The 20,226-nt window shown below is 28.8% G+C and overlaps 2 protein-coding genes across 2 annotated transcripts; one reads left to right on the forward strand and one right to left on the reverse strand.

Moving 5' to 3' along the window:
* The first annotated feature begins 6,634 nt into the window (after window positions 1–6,634).
* Window positions 6,635–9,933, forward strand: LOC108326276 (uncharacterized). The gene is made up of 4 exons (XM_017559671.2): window positions 6,635–7,110; window positions 7,393–7,548; window positions 7,679–8,368; window positions 8,633–9,933. The coding sequence occupies exons 1-4, from the start codon at window positions 6,775–6,777 to the stop codon at window positions 9,740–9,742; spliced, it is 2,292 nt and encodes a 763-aa protein (XP_017415160.1). The 5' UTR covers window positions 6,635–6,774; the 3' UTR covers window positions 9,743–9,933.
* A 6,358-nt stretch (window positions 9,934–16,291) lies between these two features.
* LOC108325177 (uncharacterized) lies at window positions 16,292–18,209 on the reverse strand. The gene is made up of 4 exons (XM_017558199.2): window positions 18,051–18,209; window positions 17,335–17,436; window positions 16,789–16,949; window positions 16,292–16,561 (listed from the first exon to the last, which is right to left on the reverse strand). The coding sequence occupies exons 1-4, from the start codon at window positions 18,136–18,138 to the stop codon at window positions 16,454–16,456; spliced, it is 459 nt and encodes a 152-aa protein (XP_017413688.1). The 5' UTR covers window positions 18,139–18,209; the 3' UTR covers window positions 16,292–16,453.
* Window positions 18,210–20,226: the final 2,017 nt, after the last annotated feature.

Consider the following 20,226-nt stretch of genomic DNA (forward strand, 5'->3'; position numbering starts at 1 on the left):
GCAATTTTGGAATGTTTTTTATAAGAAAATTTCTACCTAGAAACTAGGTCTTATGATGGTGATTGTGGAGTACCTTGAAATTGATTAATGTTGTAGGATTGGGACTAACCTACATTTTAGTCCTAGAAACTATTTTTTTTTATGGAGTATTTGTAAACATTTTTTTCTATCATTTTTTCTAGATGGAATGAAATCTTAACTTTAACTTGAGTGTTAAAGTTTCATTGACTAGTATTATCATATTTTTGCCATACGAATGATACTTTTTAACTTATAAAATTAGTATACATACACCAACCATCTTTCAATCTTCATTTTCTTTCTGAATTATGCAAATAGCCTAAGTTTTAGTATATGCCTTTAAAACATTTGGGATGCCCCCAAAATCTAGGAGGAACATGCATAGAAATGCAAAGAAAATAGGGAAGGAAGAAGTGAAGTTTAGTTAAAAGTGTAGAAGAATTAAAGAATTAGGGCAAAGAGATTCCTCTATAGGGTGTACAAAAACGAAAGGGCTCCCAAAACTTGTAAGGAAGTTAATCTCTTGAAGCCAAGCTGTAAAGGCAAGGTGTCCTACAAAGACAAGACTCTTTCCTCTTCATGTTGTCTTCACAAAGGAGATTGATCCAACGGTAGATGCATGGACGAGAAGATTGAAGAAGAGAGTATCCTAACCCTACTTTTGAAGCAATAGCATCCACATGCTCTCTGTGGACCACCAAGTCAAATCTTTGTTATACTTTCAATTACACCCCCACGAGACAAATTATAAATTAAAATGTAAAATATAAAATATAAAATATAATATATAAATATATATATATATATATATATATATATATATATATATATATATATATATATATATTTATCTAACAAACATTGGCTACATTTATTATTCATATAATAAATATAATAAATGTTGACTTGCACTGTGGAGGGTTCATTCATATGAAATTTATGCAGTGGCCATGCATTGGTGGTACCAGCACCATTCAAAGTGGAATTCAAAGTCTTATATGTGGTATGATGCGTTGGATTAATAATGTGTTTAATTGATAAAGTTTATGGCTAGGGTTGTCTTACCAATATAAAATCTGGTGGACCATATCATAAGAATGATTAATCACCAAATTAAATCACAGACACACAACTTCTTCTTGATCTTAGTATTTTTCAGAATTATTTATCTTCATATAATAATTTAAATGGTTAGGTATATGTATGAATATGTAGGTATTCCTTATTTTATACCTAAATTAATGTATGACTACTTAATTAAAAGACACAACTATTAATTATATTAAGTAATGTTAATTTCCAAACTTTCTTTAGCGTTTGTTTTAATATGTTAATATAAATCTCCCATATGCGTCTTGTAACATTTTTTTATAAGAAAAAATTCGTTGATATGATAATATTAAGGAAACATTAGTATTATGCTCAAATCCTAATGAAATTATCTCTGTAGTTTTTAACACAATCTAAGCCCTTCTTAATCTATAAATTTGCATAGAAAAAAAAAACACTTTGTCAATTTATGTTATTATATAAATGGAGGAATCGTGTAAAATTAAATACATACGAAACATCGAATCATCCTTAATATATATAGAATCTCACAGTTTAATTACATTTTTCTTGTTTACATAATTTGAAATCGGAACCTATTTACAAGAATTGAGCCAAACAAAAAGCAATGTTCTGCATTAATATTTAATTTAACATTGTTGAATAATTAATTATTTTTTTACTTATAAATAAATAATCTTAATCAAATTTTAATTATCAAATAAATTTAGATGTTTTTATTAAAGTTTATTATATTTAGTATTCAAAATATTATTTTATTTAAATATGACGCCATATGATTTTTGTTGTCAATCACATTTCACACATCAAATTATACTTTTATCTTTAATCTTCTCTAATTCTCTTTTCAACAAGTTTTTCTTTTTTTTCATTCCAAGAGAGAGTTAACCTATAAGAACTAGATGATCGTGCTAGATCACGAGAAAGAATACGAAAATAACACTCATATTACTCATCAGCAAAAAAATTAATAAAAAAATATCAAAATTCATAACAAAATTAAGATTAAATATATTTTTAGTTTCTTAATTTTTAATAAATTTTAGACTTAGTTACTTTTTAAAACTTTAAATTAATTTAATCATTTTTAGTACAATAAATTTAGTTATTTTAATCAAATTTTATTAAATTTATTTAATATTTTAAACATATTTCTTAATTAAAATATGTCTATAAATAATTTAAATATTATCATAAAATCCATTTAAAACGTGAAATAAAATTTAGTTAAAAGAATTAAATTTATACATTTCTAAAATTGAAAAATTAAATTAAACCAAATTTTTAAAAAATATTAATTTTAATTTTCACTTAAAAGTAAAAAACAAAAACATATTTAACGTTAAAAAAACACTTAAAATTGATAAGTATTTAAAATCTAATAAATAAAATATTTGTAAGTTGAAATTGTCTGACAGAATGTAATGCTGAGAAACCGGAATAGGATCTTTCCGGGAAGATTCGTCCGGTGGGAACGGAAGCGCGTTAGCCGTTATTTTTGTTGTTGGAATGAGAACCACATAATGAGTAAGAAACAAAGACATACGCGTGTATCTATCTGTCTTACCTTGGAAACTTAACCTTAGCCACGGTTATAGTTAAAGGTTAAGGTTTAGATTTTAACGCCGTAATAACGTGGTAGTTGACTCCACTCTATCTATTTAATTTTTGATTTTTTAACTTTTGAAACACATTATTATGCTTTTCCGTGATAGTAGTTAGGAGAGATTTCGTTTTTCTTTATCCATCTACCTAACTATATCCAAAGCCATGACTTGTATTTTATTATCATAAAAAGGTATTATTTTCCTTTTCTTGAGTATATTCAAATTCATTTGTTAAGGGTTTTTTCTTTGCTACTTGGCTATATTTAAGGAAGATGCCATGTTCCCACATACTCTTATCATATATGATTTTTGGACTTACATGCAACTTTTAATTCCAATTTTAAAATATGATAATGCATAAGCTAAGCTTCGACACATGTGTGTGTTGAATAATATCGATCGAGATGCTGTAACAACTTCTATTAATGGATTTTAGATGGGATTATATATATTGCACATTGTAAAAGTCATTCAAAAGTTATGATAAATGTGGAGAATACATTTAGGATTCATGCCAATATTTTAGTTTAAAGTTCTACTAGGTATCATCAGTGCATTTAGGACAGGAAATAAATTTATTTATGAAAAGAAAAAATTATTTCTTCACTTACAAATATAATAGTACAGATTAGGTTTAATTGTTTATGAAAAATATATTTTGATATACATAAAATTTTTGCATTCATTTCACACTATTTTTTTTTTATTTTTAAATATAAAAACGTATTTTTTTATTACCATTTTATCCTTATAACATGTATCAAATAAATATAAAAGTGTATTATCACACACAAATATTAAAAAGTAAATGTTATTTACCCCTTTTGTTTCGTGCAATCACTAATATTAATACATTATTTTCTATTACTTTAGTATTTTAATTTTGTTTTTTCTTTTAATATGAGTTTATTTTTTTTAAAGCAAACCAATATAACCTCTTTTTTTTGGATTTTTTTTAACATAATGGATAATTTTAAATGATAATTATTGAAATGGACAAGTTTAAAAATTTCTATTCATATGATAAGTCATATGACATCACTTTATTGGGAATGCATGCATGATATAACTATAACATTTAAGTGAAGTCATGTTGGCTTTACACGATTTTTTTTGGATGAAATGATAAATTGTGTGAATTCCTTTTCGACTTATGTTCAAATATAATTCTAGGTGAGAAAAATAAATCATATATACCCCTACATGATTCCAATAGAAATAAGATTGGATTGAAGTTGTATCATCATTACTTTAATTCAAATTAAAAAAAAAATAAAAAATTATATTTGACTCACACAGTTTTTATTTTCATAAAGAAGTCATGCATAATCATGATGACTTCAGCTTGAAGTCGAGTCATGCATATATAACTTTTTACAATAAAATCATATAAGGCAAATAAGAATTACTATATCAATAAAAATTTTACAACTTTTCCATTTTAGTAATTATAACCTATAAAATCACACCATTGCATTAAAAAAATTCCATTTTTATGTATGATAAAAACCTAGATGATATCTAGTTAATAAAAATTGACTTATTTATAAAATTGATAGATAATATAAATAAGGAATAACACATTTCATCCATCCATGTAGTCACCATTAACTCATTTTAAAAGAAAATAAAACTAAATTTAGAACTTTTTAAAAAGTCAAGATGAAATTAAAAAGATTATAATAATGAAATAAAAAGAAAGATTTTGTAGTACCATCATCCTCTTTCCACATTTAAAAAAGTAAGTTTATTTTACTATATATATAGTTTTAAATTGTAATAAAACATCATAATTAGGCTATTTCTGTTTGATGTGTTAAGATGGTGAATTCAATTGCATTTAACTACCTTCATATACTTTCCTTGTAAGTAATTGGAAATGAATAGCACGTGCTGTGTCTTTGTTCTTGCAACAACGATAGGGTCTTCAAAGGTTTCCAACAAGTCTATTTATCCTTCAAGATTAAGGTTCTGAATCATGACTCAATCACAAAACATTTAATGTAAAACTTAATCATGTTTTCTGAAAAAGTTACTGATGTAATTAAGGTATAGATAGAAGGAAGAAGAAGGTGATAATGGTGGATGATGTTTAAGCATTTGAAATTATGATTTATGGGCATCATAATAATGACAAAACCCTTGCAGTTACTCTTTTTACATTATCTTTGCCAATAAGCAAAGTCTCAGGATACAGTGCAATTTTTCCATTATTTTAAGGATTCTTATCCAATATTATTATTATATAAAATGTATTTTGTTGGATAAATACTTTACTTATTCACTTATTTAATTCAATTATAGCCTTAGTTTTGCTAATTCAATCATGTTTGATGAAATACCATAAATTAAATTATATTTGGAGTTTTAAATTCATAAATTGTAGTTATTTCAATTGATGGTAAATATTTTATTTTATTTTATTTTATTATTATACTTTTTTAATGTATATTTTAATTACTTTTTACTTATTATTGTTATTTTCTAAAATTTAATTTATTAGTCCTTCAGAATATATTGTAAGATATCTTATTTTGAGCTTTGACAATTTTTGTTTTGGTTGGTGTCTATACATATAATTAAGATATAACATCTCATTTAATTTTTACTATAGTAGTATATTTGTTTAAGATTTAAGTAAGTTTTTGTAACTTTTAGAATAAGTTTTTTTGGAAAGAAATTTGAATAAAATATCTTTTATTATTTTAGAGATAAGAACTAATTCTTTAAGAGAAATGTTTTATCTCTTCCTCTAATATATATAAAATCGTGATAAGATCTCATACTTTAAGAGAATTTTTTTTTCTAATATAAAATCTTGTAAATAATATGTGTTATAGTTAATATGTTTTTTTAAAAATTTAACACTGAATTCTTTTAACAATTTATTAACTAGTCTGGTCAAACACAACCTTAAATATTAAATTAATGATTTGTTGTTATTTTTTTCCTTTTAGAAATATATTGTTTAGTATTTTTTGGGAATCTAAAGTTGTGAAAACTGAAAATTCCTACGACCAGAGTTGACAAGCTAATTGGAAAAAATATTTAATAGAACAATAAATTAATTATTTTGTATAACGTTTTTTCTTAAGACTTTACGTAAATATTCTGAAAAATAAATTTGTTCGACCAAAAAAATTTAAACATCTACAGGATTATAATTCTCGTATGATTCCTAAATAAATAAATAAAAAATGATTTACACAAAATTCATAATTCCTAATCATGATTTTCTAAACTATACCAAACGTTCCTTGAGTTATTCCATATACAATTTTACTTACATTACATTTTAAAAATTAAATCCTTAATCTTTTCTAATTTTCATGTTAGATTTAATTTAAAAATATTTTTTATTCTCTTAGAAGATTCATTTTAAATCTTACATGAAAAATATCTCTGTGAAAATTTATTATGCTACAGATAATAAAGAAACTTGCAGTTTAAAAGTTCTTCAGTTATAAATATTACACACAACACTTCCGTTGACCTTTTTAATTTTTATTTTAGAAAATACATCCGAAACAGTATTTAATTAATGATGCTATAAAAGCTTTTATATTTACGCTACACGCGTATTAAATTATTTATTTTCTATTTGGCCCAAATTTTTTTAACTGTTACATCATTTACTTTGAATAAATTAGAATGACCAACTTTTTAAAGCATATTAACATTGTAGCCTAATTGACTATTGAAGTTCTTTGATAACATTTATTTATTTATTTATTTCTCTTCTACTACGTATACACATTTTTAATTTTAAAATTAATCACAACAATTAATTTTAAAAATTAAAATTAAGAAAGTAAAAAAAGAAAAATGGTGATAAATTCCATAAATGAGGTATATCCTGACAAAACCAATAAAAGTTGCTTTAATTGTAATTTTATCTTTTGTACCTCAGAAAAATGACAAAATGACGTTAATATAACGGCGTCCCAATCCTTCTCTGTATCGCACTTTCTTTCGTTTTCCGTTTCTCTCTAAGCTCTCTTTCTCTCTCTTTCTCTTTCTCTCTCTGTCTCCGTTGTCCTTCCTTCCCCTGACCCAACGACACCGTATTGGGTACATGGTGGTGAAGATGATGCGGTGGAGGCCGTGGCCGCCGCTGGTGTCGAAGAAGTACGAGGTTACGATGGTGGTGAAGACCCTCACTCTCCAGGGATGCGATCTGGTGCGGCCCGGCGCAGATAAGGGTCTGGTACTCCAGATTAAGTGGAAGGGTCCCAAACTCACGCTTAGCTCGCTGCGTAGAAACGCCATAGCCAGGAACTTCACCAGAGAGGCGCAACCTCAACCTGACGACGTCGTTTTCTGGGACGAGGAGTTTCACACGCTCTGCACCCTCTCTGCCTACAAAGACAATGCCTTTCACCCCTGGGAAATCGCTTTCTCTCTCTTCAATGTCTGTCTCTCTTTCTCTCTCTCCCTCTCTATTTCGTGTTTTTTTTTTCTCTGCTGCAATTTTAGAATTTTAGATTAATTTTGTTTTGGGATTTTTTTTTTCATATCTCGTAAATTGATTTTTTATTTTAGTTTAAAGAAGTGATTTTGGGGGTTGATTGGAAAAGGGGTGTTTTTCTTTTTCTTTTTCTTGTTTTCGTGAATTATTATATAATTATAATAATGATTTTTGTTGTTGTTGTTCCTTTGAATTTGATGTTAATTGGTTGGTTCTGTGTTTCAGGGTTTGAATCAAAGGTCAAAGACTAAGGTTCCCGTGGTTGGAACTGCAACTTTGAATCTGGCTGAATTTGCATCTGTGGTTGATCAAAAGGATTTTGATTTAAACATTCCTATTACAGTTTCTGGTGGTGCTGCGGAGTCCTCTCCTTTACTTAGTGTATGTCTATCATCCACGATTTTTTAGTTGATTCTGTCGAGAGACTGGTGACTGTTTTCTTAATCAACATTGCGCCTTTGTGTTTGTTGTTTTTGTGTTCATAGTGGTAGCTTTTGGTTGTTGCTTGCAGATATCGATTAGTTTGGTGGAATTAAGAGCGGCTCAAGAGAGCACAGAAATAGTTCATAAATCAATAGTGCCCGTGCCTTCTTCACCCATGGTTCAGCCAGGAGAAACTACCTTGGTTGAGAAAGATGAGCTTTCGACCTTCAAAGCTGGTCTTCGGAAAGTGAAGATTTTGACTGAGTTTGTGTCTGTTAGGAAGGCAAAGAAAGCTGGCCATGAGGAGGAGGGAAGTGAGGGCAATTTCTCTGGCAGGAGTGAGGATGGTGAATACAATTACCCTTTTGACTCCGATTCACTTGATGATTTCGAAGAGGGTGAGTCCGATGAGGTTAAAGAGGATTCCAGTGTGAGGAAGTCGTTTAGTTATGGAAAACTGGCATATGCAAATGCTGGAGGGGCGTTTTATTCCAGCATGAGGGTGAATGGTGAGGACGAAGACTGGGTTTACTATAGCAATCACAGATCGGATGTTGGGATTTCGCACAAAGACGATTCCACCGTGTCAGCGACCGAGCCTTCTGTCTTGCAGAGCTCAAGGCGTAGTATACTGCCTTGGAGGAAGAGGAAGCTGAGTTTCAGATCTCCTAAATCTAAGGGGGAGCCATTGTTAAAGAAGGCTTATGGTGAAGAAGGTGGTGATGACATTGATTATGATCGCAGACAGCTTAGCTCTGATGAATCCCTTTCACTTGGGGTAAGAATTTGTTTGTTTGTTGTCTTTGAGTTTTTTAATCTACATGATTTGGCTCAAACGAATGAAATAATAGATTGCTGGGTGTCCTGAAAATTGATTCTTTTGTCTTTGTGACTACTGATTAGTACTCTTGTACTCGTAATCTGACATTTATGGCTGGCCATATATGTTTCGTAAGGAATTAGTGACAGTAGCTTCTGAACTTTTGGGGGTACTCTTGAGAACTGTTGCTAATAACTGTTTTACTGTATGACTGTCTTGCAGAAGACTGAAGATGATTCAGGTGCGAATCGATCATCAGTATCTGAATTCGGGGATGACAATTTTGCTGTTGGGAGTTGGGAGCAGAAAGAAGTATTGAGCCGTGATGGCCACATGAAACTTCAGACACAGGTCTTCTTTGCATCAATTGATCAGCGTAGTGAACGTGCAGCAGGTGAGAGTGCATGTACTGCTCTTGTTGCAGTAATAGCTGATTGGTTCCAAAACAATCATGATCTTATGCCCATAAAGTCCCAATTTGATAGTCTTATTCGAGATGGCTCATTGGAATGGAGGAACTTATGTGAAAACCAAACCTACAGGGAGCGATTCCCTGACAAACATTTTGATCTTGAAACAGTCATTCAAGCCAAAATTCGTCCCCTTGCTGTGGTTCCCGGCAAATCCTTTATTGGATTTTTTCATCCAGAAGGAATGGATGAAGGCAGATTTGATTTTCTGCATGGGGCCATGTCCTTTGATAACATCTGGGATGAGATAAGTCGTGCTGGACAGGAGTGCACTAGTAATGATGAACCCCAGATTTACATTATTAGCTGGAACGACCATTTCTTCATCCTCAAAGTTGAAGCTGATGCTTACTGCATAATTGACACTTTGGGAGAGAGGCTTTATGAAGGATGCAATCAGGCATATATCTTGAAATTTGACAGCAACACGGTCATATACAAGATGCAAGATGTTGCTCAAGGATCAGGAGAAAAAACCGCCAATGACCTGCAAACTGTTGCAGAAGTATTAGAGCAGAATGACAGGCAAATCCAGCCAATCAACGGTAAAGAGGTGGACTCTGTTGTGGATACTGAAGAACAGGTGAAGAATGACCAGGAAGAGGAGGTTGTGTGCCGAGGAAAGGAAGCATGCAAAGAATATATCAAAAGCTTCTTGGCTGCGATCCCTATTAGAGAATTGCAAACAGATGTCAAGAAAGGTTTAATATCATCCACTCAAACACCATTTCATCATAGGCTACAAATTGAGTTTCACTACACTCAGTTTTTGCCGTCTTATGTTGCACCTCCTGTGGCCGTAGCAGCATCCATGACTATGCCAGATACTCTTGCACTCGCTGTAACTGAGGTTGCCGCATGATTTTACTGTATATTGGACGGAACGCGGTTATTCTAACTAGTCTTACTACTTTAAGAGTGTTTTCTGATTTGAGTTTACAAAAAGGCCTTGTTTTGCTTCATCTTTCTAAGGAAGAGTATCTGTAAATGACTCTGTAATTTCCTCTCTCATGTGAGCTCAAACTTTTTGCACCTAACCTGTAGTTTGCAAAAGACCTGTGAATTGGCTTCATAAACATTTTGCACTATGATTCCAATCTTTCGTTTTGTATGATTTACTGATAGCACTGCTATTCTCAACTGTTCACTGTCCTCGAGGTTACACAAAGGAATATTTGATCTTTGTTGGCTATTATTCCACCTTGTTATATGGTTTGAATGTTTACAATAGTTTAGTACTTCGTTAATTTAAATGCAATTTCAAACGTTCGACAATGACAACTGGTTAAAGTTTATTTTTTTTCTCAAATTGTCTATTTTAGTTATAATCAAAGTCTGTCTACGAATTACGTTGGAATATACTTTTATTAGTCGAATTGAAGTGTCTTCTAATGTAAAATAATGTCTTTGGCTAGTGGGGTTCATAGAAGCATCAGGTTGGGGGAAAATGTATAATGCATGTATATACATCAAACACTATAATTAATGCTTCAATTGCTAGAAAATCGGCGAGTTTATTAACTACACGTGTAATCTCCAAGCATATCAGGTCTGCATCAACAGAGGAAGAACTGTGCGTCATGTGAATAGCGGTTGGGGTTTTCGTTGGATCCATATCCAAACACATCTCCCCATGTCTCAGTCTACATAGTTCTGTTACAAATGTTTGTAGCTGCTTAATCAGTTCTGGGTGTCCTGAAAAATTGATTCTTTCAAATATTTTAGTCAGTTTACAACACATAAAACGGAAGTTAAAATGATCGATCTGGATTCTTGTTTGTAAAAATTCATTAAGAGTGTTACAAGTAAAATTAGATTCTAATCAAGTTTGTTGAAAAGATCCATAATAATAAAAGAATATAAGTAAATATCGACTTCCATATATAAGAAAATAGAAACATCAGTCCATTTGGTTAAGTTAGCAGCTTAAGATTTTAGTCGGTCTAACAAGATTTGTTCTATAAAGAAAATTATGTATCGAAATAATATATGTTGCATTGAATATATATATATATATATATTTGCTTATGTACTGATAGTAAATTAGTAATGATTTACGAGGATGAAAAAAAAATACATACCAATCTAGAAGACTTACTAGACAACAAATATGAGGTTACTCCGTATAAATATTTTTTTGAAAAATATATTGTTGACATTTATTTGATAAAAAGATCATTGTTGAAAAGTTTCAATGAGTATAAATAAACTAACAAAAAATCATCTTTGTAAATGGAAAACAAGTATATATAAAAGGATCAAACACATTAGTGACAAAAGAAATGTTAGAAGGCAGAGGAAGAAGCCATGTATGAATGGAAGAAATAAACTCTACAAATCCAATATTCTCCATTGAAAGAGAAAAAAGAGGCGATCTCAATGCTTTGAATGATTGTATGAGAGACAGACACGTTACTATGCACGACAAAAAATGGAGCATGTCCTCAACTTTGAAAAGCGTTGAGAGCATATATGAGCTCCGATGAAGGCGTTGTTAATGATATGGTGATTGTCTGATCGAGAGGATCAAAACCGTGTAATCGCCAGTCCAAACTAAAACTTCAGTGACAACGACAGACAAACCGTCATAAGCAATAGTAGATGCAGTAACAGAGGTGATAAATTTTTTTTTTTCTAAAATAATGTGGCTATGATACCATGTTTAGTATAATAAAATTATGTATAAAATTAAACTCTCTTATATTCGATATACACATAAAGTTTTACATTTATATAAAAGAGTTGAACTAAGCTCAAAACACAAATAAAAAATAATAACAAACAAAATAAAAAAATATATTTTAAATATCTAATAATTTAATATATCTTAAAAGATTAAACATAATTTAATATTGAATTAAAGGTTGATTTTGTTCTATGTAAAATTCACAAAGTTAATAACAATGATAGTATTACAAGTAAAATTATAATAATTTAGTAAGTTGGAAAAGATGTCTTCAATGGAAGTAGATTTAACAAGAAAAACCTAAGACTGATAAGATAAATATAATCCAGTGACATTCTATTGAGATGACAGAACACATGTGATGAGGTGTTCTTACATATGCTGATTCTGAGATCGATGTTGATGTGAGTTGGTTTGGTGGATGGTTCCAAAGGTTGGAGACAAGTAAGGTTACAGAGGCTGCTCTATAATTAGATTAAAGTGAACAACTGACCAAGTAAAATGCACTTTTTCTTTTCCCTCATTGCACTCTTCCTTTCTAATTTTGGTGATCAGAAACTCTGCTGATGGTTTTGTCTTTACCATGTTTGATCCTTTTGATTGCCCAAAGCCAAGGAAATCTGACCTACAAAGTACAATGCAATGGCAGATAGCATAATATATTCATTTTGTGAGCTCATTATTGTATTATTATTGTAATTGTTAGAGGTTTTTCATTCTCAAACATTAAATAACATAAACAAGGGAAAATGTGCATTAGTACAAAGTTACTTTTTATGAACAATTTTTCATTCTCACTTTCACTTAGAACTATTTCTACGACTTTGAACACAAATGTTTTAAGTTTATCTTGGATGAACAATTTCCAACACAATAAAATAACTTTACAAAAAGTAAAAACTGCCACATATCTTCAATGCTAGTAGTTTTTTTTTCTGGTCAAACCTTTGTTCATAGCATTTTTACTTTCTTTGGAGTGATGATCAAAACAAAAAAACACGTCACTTATTCGCACCCTGTCCAAGAATAGGAGAACATAAATTCAAAGTGTGTATGAATTAGGTCAAATATAGCATTATGCATGTTTCTTCTACAAATCCTATTTACATCAATGATATTTATATTTGATTACATGATCACCAAGAGTTTGACTTAATCCCTTTATGATATGTGACTAGTTTTTCAAACTATGTCCCCATTGTTTATTAGTAAAATTAGCATGAAATTTCACTTGATAAACTATGTCCCCACATTGTTTATAGTTTCTACATTTTAATTAATTTATATACTTATTTTATTCTCCCCTAATTTTAGTTACTTGATTTAATTTTGTAGTTGTTCAAATTAAGTCTCTTGTTTAGAGATGTCATCTAGTAATTAATAGAAAATGAAAGTATAGTTAATTTATATGAAAGATTACAAAATATAAAGTATTTAAATAAAATTTAAGAAACAATTATGAATATTTGAAACATAAGATACACCATGGCATCTTTCTACTGTAAAACAATTCCTTGAAGTTTATTTACCATGGTTAAACATGTTTTTTTTTATTTTTTAAGTATAGTATTTTTTGCTGTTTTTTTTTATGTATATATATCATCTAACTTCCTCTGTATTTGCTTTTAGGAAAACATATTAATTGTTTTTTTCAATTAAATAGTACAACACCGCACAATATTTTTCAACTTTCTAGGGATTGGATGGGCGGTTTACAAATTGAGAGATAAGATCATAAGCCTTAGCAAGAAAATCTTTTGTGGGCTTTGTCATGTCGGGTTTATGCTGGCCCTTGTTATGTTCTTCGATTCTATTGTTCATTTATTGATACTTTTAATTTTCTTTATTAATTTGTTTACTATTTTTTTTTAGTAAATGGATTATTTTATAATGTTAAAGAACTGTCAAAATAGAGTTAGTGTGACGGATTAACACAACAAATTATAAAATGGGTTAAGTTTAAAAAAAATATTTTTTTAAAATTATTATTAGTTTAACATTAAAAAAAAATGTCTGTTAAAAATAAAATTTGTATATATAATATCTTTATTTGTTGATTTGTTGTGTACTTAAAAAAAATACCAATCTCGTTATCAACTTTGATATTGGAAGTATGATGCAGAAGCAATACTTTAAGGCTAAAACCTCTTCCACCTCATAATTTTCTTTCCATAACTACAAATTAAAACAATAAGTAAATATATCGTGTTATCATCTCCTCTGTATTATTTCATCTATGAATATCTTCGGATAATAGTAAATGGTACTTATTTTAGATAATATAATCTTGTTATCGGATTAACAATTTTTTTTTGTATGAATCAACTTATTAATGCATTTCATGTAGTAGAATATTACAAAATAATCATTTTAAATACAATAATAATTTTAAAATATACTTTTTGTATTTTGAAATTTCATAATACACTTTTATTTTATGTTTTATTAAACCATCATTTCTATTTAAAAATTAATAAAATAAAAATTTAGACTTTTTGCTTAAATATATTTTAGTACATATTGGTTAACTTTTTTAAGTGTTAGAATTTTCACATTAATTAGAAATCAAATTAATTTTTAGTATATAAATGAGTGTATATTTTTCACAAAAGTAGTGTAAACCTTATTTTACATATATGATATTGAATTGAATTTACAATCATAAGTTAGAAACTAATAATTATAGTTTTCACATTTTGGAAGACTTTTTCTTTCCTAGTAGGTTTCCAATCAAAAGTTATAAGATGAGAGAAAAAGGAGAAATACTCATAATTAACCTTTCTCTTATGTCAATTTGTAGCAGCAAATGAAAACATTCGTGTTCGTTGTCACCAGTGAAAACTTTGCAAACTATAAAAATTATTAATATTATCGATGGTTTTTACCGATGGATATGCATCCGTTGATATGTTTCCATTTTCGACGGATTTATTGACGATTTTTTTTTATTTTTTACCAACGGTCAAAAGTCTTCAGTAAATCTAACGGTAAATATTACCGACAACGTTTTTACCGAAGTCTGTCGATAAAATTTACCGACAAGTTTTTATCGATGGTCAAAATTTCGTCGATAAGTCGTTGATAAACGACAATTATCGACATATTTTATACATTACCAATGAGTTATGGCCATCGATAATATCAATTATTCATGTAGCAAATAACAAACCTTGTACAGGCACAACCTTTGCAAGAAGCATCAGCAAAGTCAAGTGATGTTCCTTCCAAAAGCTTTCCAAGCTGACCCATCTCATGCAATCATACTCCCCCATCTTTGCTTTCGGACTCTTCAAACCAACTTTATAGCTTTTAATCTTGCACATGGTTACGTGGATTTAGCAATACCATTGCTTTTGTTGGGAATTCAAGTATGAGTCTAAGTCTCACATTAGATAGAAATGAAAAAATGAAACACTATATAAAAATGAAAGAAACATTAACTCATTGCCTCAAGGTTTTGGATAAATAGTGGTGTCAATCCCTTATATAGTTGGACTCAAATGTTATTGGTGATTTTGTGTCTTCCCGGTTAACCTCTTCCTTATTAAATCCAACAGTGATAAGAAATCATGTCCTATATTATTGAACCATTCAAGTTACAAATGTATCACTGCTTTCACTGGAGTGTTGAAGAGATTAATATTTTGGTAATAAGCTCCAATCACCAAACGAGGTAAAAGAAAAGCTAAAGTTTGGCTTTCACAAAATCTCACTCTCAATTTTCACTACACTATGTAGAACAAGTTTAACTTTGACCCCAACATTTTACCACACCAAAATTATTCCCTCAATTTAATCCCTTTCAAAAGATAAGAAAATACTTTAAATATTATTAGATATAAACTCAAGAGTATGATAACATGATACACATTTTAAATATTGTTAGATATAAATTCAAGATAACATGATACACATTGACATTCATTTAACACACCTAATAAGATAAAATGATCTTAAAATAATTTTTCGAAAAAGAAAGAAAGTAAAAATAAGAAAAAATAGTGTCAAATGAATGTAAAAAAGTGTGTCAAAGTATCATTTTTCTAAACTCAAAAGTAATGTTTAGATTTAACATTTTTTAAATATGGATTTAACATTTTTTTTTAATTGGTATATGAAAATAATTATACATAATTTGAAATTAGTTATTTAAATAAATTAAATTTCAATGCTTATGTAATTTCGTAATATTTTCCAATTTAAAAAAATAATTTCTTCGAGGAAAAAATGTTATTTAAACCTTTTACAAAAATGAAACACATGTTCTGCCTAATGTCATACATTCATCTTTTTTATTATATAATGTTTGGTTTTCAAAATCTAAAGTTAAATTGAGAATTTATTTCACATAAATGATGTATATAATTATTTTATGCATTACTTATATAAATAAAAGTTCACATAAGGTATCCTGTTTAAAATATACTTAAAAATTGAATCATTTGTTTATTTTTTAAAATTTTAACAAAATTCTAATTCAACCTTTATGAATAAATGGAACTTATTTTTATAAAAGTTGGACTGGTGTAATTTGATATACACACATAAATTATTTAATTGGGCCTGTATCTTTCTTATTTCATTTAGTTTGGTTTCTTATATTTCAAAAGAGAAATCCAATTTTGTCCTTTAGGTTTCTAAAGTGGCTTAATATGGTTTATCTGTTCTATTTCCCACCACACTCAACTTCTCTTCGAACAAGAAATAATAAGACAGACACACATGTAAGGAAATTTTGTGTTTTCGAATCCTGAAAGAACTTCAACACATTTTACTTTCCAAGCATGCTGGATTATAGAAAAGGATCTGGTAATACAATGATACTCTGCAGTTTGTACAAATTATATAGATTTGTTCTTGATCATAAACTTAAACAACCAATGTGAATTAGATATCTGCAACAGAGGAACCAAACCCAATATCAAAACCAAATGTGATGCAAGTTAACTCATGCTTATTTCCATCGAACATCTTCATCTTCAGAGTGTATGAACCCTGCAAATACAACATCATAAATTAGCATTGAACAAGAAATGGGACCTCATTGTATAATACATATACATCCCATAACATGAGTACAAGGATTTCTTTCCAAATTCCAATGATTATATGAGAAACCCAGATCAGGAAATGAGACATTAAACAGATAGATAAATAGAAAGATTTCCTCTTCAACCTAACCACGCACACATGAACAATGAATGAAGAGAACATTGACTCACAGGTGGAGTGAATCCAGGTAAAACTTGTGAATGAGCAATGACGAAATCACCAATGGAAACAGGGCAAGTGGTTTCTCCACAAAGGTCATGAGTCTCACTATGTATGTGCCATCCGAAATACGACACATCAATCACTAGCTTCCCTCCTGACAATGCTTTACCTGAATCATGAAATGCTTGATTCAGAGAAAATAGGCAAATTATTCCACCAAAATCTCATCCATCTCTACCTGAATAGTATCACTATGCTACATATACAAACAGATACGCAGTGCTACCAATTCCCTTCAAATCCCCAAATAAACTTACTTTCTACATTCAGAATACATGCATACAAAAAATCAACAACAGCAGTTTCATTCAGCTATCTGCCTTGTAACAAGAGCCGTGTAGTGAGAACAGAATAAACAAATGAAAATAAGTATGATAGCAAACATTCAACAAACAACACCATTTGCATGGAATGGATACAATAACAGAAATTAAAATATGATAAAAATGAAATGAAACACAGTATCATAACAAACATGTTAAATCACAGAGTACCTGTAGTTGCAGCAATGCTGAATGTAGCAGGCTGACCTCGTGCAATGGGATCAGGAGATATCTCAACCCCGCTGACCTCAACATCGTAGTCGGCTTTCTTATCTGAGATAGCAATAGTTTATTCAATAACGATAAAAAAAAGAAGTAATATAGTGCAACAAAACATCAATAAATAATTAAATAATAAGACTAATCAAAGAGAAAAAAATCCTTAGAAACTAAAAGACAATTTCCAAGCAGTAGCCAATACGTTAAATCAACTCAGCAAAACTCATTATTCAGTTATACTCAGATTATTATACAAATAAAAAATCTCCCAAACTGAACAAAAGCCAGTGCCAAGAAACAGATAAAGACGAAATATTTACGCACGAACGAATAAATAAAAAACCGTATACAGAAACCCAATTGTTTAATAAAATCATTTTCGAGGGAAAGTTTAAAACTTTCAAACCCCAAATCAGGGAAACAATATTCATTTAAAGAATACAGATCCGGGGTTTGAAAAAACCCGCCACCGAAATTTTGGGGGTTTCTGCAACACAGTTCCAGTACCAAACCTTATTCCCATAATTTTCCGCAGCACCAAGAATTGGCCTATAAATGCTTCTGGAACTAAAATTTGAAACCTTTTACCCAAAAAGAAAAAAATTAAACTTGATAAGATCATATGTTAGGGAGAAAAAAAAAACAGGAGAAAGAGTTAAGGGATTAACCGCAATAGCGAATATCTGCGGCGTTGGTAAATGCGCAGAGAAGACAGAGAGTCGAAAAGAAGAAGAACTTGGAGCTTAAGGTTTTCATGGAGAAGGGTAGTTGGAAAGAGCTCAAGCAACTTTGCTTCCGCAGGTTAACTTCTTAATGTTCTTCTCTGCCACGTTTTATAGGAATGGATAAGCATAGGCTTAAGGATATTATTCATAGTTTTTGTTTTGTTTGTTTAATTTTCGCTGTCACCCTTAATTACAAAACAATATTATCATATTTTTAGATAAATGACACCTTTCCACACTATGTTTTCCATTTTTATATATGATACAGGAAATTATACGAAATTAATAAATATGTTTACTATTTTTTTAATATTTACAGCAACGTTTTTAAAGGGGTTATATATGTATAATGTATTTTTTTGCTTCTTAAAATAAGTTATTTGTTTATCCAATATACTTATTTTATCATTTAATAATTTTTCTATTTTGACTTTTACAGTGAGATCGATATGAAATAACACAGAAGGTTCGATGATTTCGTGTATTATATGATTATTTAGAGGTTATCTTTAACAGCATAGATGAAAATTGTAAAATTTAAAATTTTTAAAATTAAAAATATTATTTTTAATAGGAATTAAAATAACTAATTCATACATATTAATATAAAGTAGTTTAAAAACAAATACTTATTATTTTTATGATATTCGAAAAATAATACGTCATTTATATAAAAAAAATATTCAAAAAATAATAAACATTGTAATTTTTTAAATACACTTAAATTCACAGTAGTTAAGAATATATATATATATATATATATATATATATATATATATATATATATATATATATATATATATATATATATATATATATATATATATATATATATATATATATATATATATATATATATATATATATATATATATATATATATATATATATATATATATATATATATATATATATATATATATATATATATATATATATATATATATATATATATATATATATGAAATCAAAACAAATGTACCGTATTCTTGTTTGTATTTGCATCTCATATGTTTGAGTATCTTGTCCAAACTTATAACTACTATGACAAGAATCTTGGAAATGTTTCTTAACATGTTTGTCATACTTTAGGTTAAACTTTTGATGCATGTCCAAGTGAAGAGAGATTTTATAGATTTAGAGCTCTCAACAAATTTTAAAAAAATATTTATGCAATATGTTGTTTTACTTTAAAGAATTTTTTTCTCTAAACATAACATTTTATTTTTGATTAATAATTGGTTTTCATTGAAGGCTAACTTATTTGCATATCTCTCTATAAGTTTGTGAAAAGTCTTGAAGTGGAATTTTCTTTTTATTTTGTCTTCATTCCCAAACCTCCATGTCACCTTTCTTTATATAAAATATAGAATATATCTCGATCACTCTTTAGAATTGCTCCCATGTAAGTCATGACTCACTAAATTATTGCTTAATGGTGTATGTGATAGCCTTTGATGGGGTTTTTTATGGATAATATCAAAACAAAAATGTACAAATACATAAGAATTTTTAATTTTACTTTTAAAATTTCTTTGTATAAACACTTATTAGTAAATATTTAAAATATATTTAATCATATAAATATTTTCTAAATTTTTAATTGGATAAATTATAATAATTATTATATTTACATTTAAATTATTTTATTATAACTAATAATTGGAATTTAATTGGTATGTGTTAATGATTTAAATTTAAATTATAATAGTTTTATATATTTACATATTTGTAAGAATATAATATAGAAACTTTAATTTTTTAATAATTTTTTTTAATTTTTAATTTAAATAATTAAAAACAAAATGGACTAAGTGATCCACTTTTAGTCCGCCAATTTAATGGGTTAAACAAGCTACACCAAAACGAACGGCAGACTGAAAATTCCAATCCAAAATTTCAACTTAATTTATCCTGTTTTGATGGATTGACGGGTTAGTTGGCTTACAATCCATTTTGACACATAAGATGATATCTTTATGATATATGTGTGTACGATGATATCTTTGTGGAAATTGAGGTGATATGAACCTATGGCTAATAATATATGTGGTGGAGTGTTAAACATGCAAGCTCATAGTGTAAATTAAAATAAAATGTGATGAAAAATTGAAGAAGG

The sequence above is a fragment of the Vigna angularis genome, chromosome 3, assembly GCF_016808095.1.
Source record: "Vigna angularis cultivar LongXiaoDou No.4 chromosome 3, ASM1680809v1, whole genome shotgun sequence".
NCBI classification, from domain to species: Eukaryota; Viridiplantae; Streptophyta; class Magnoliopsida; order Fabales; family Fabaceae; genus Vigna; species Vigna angularis.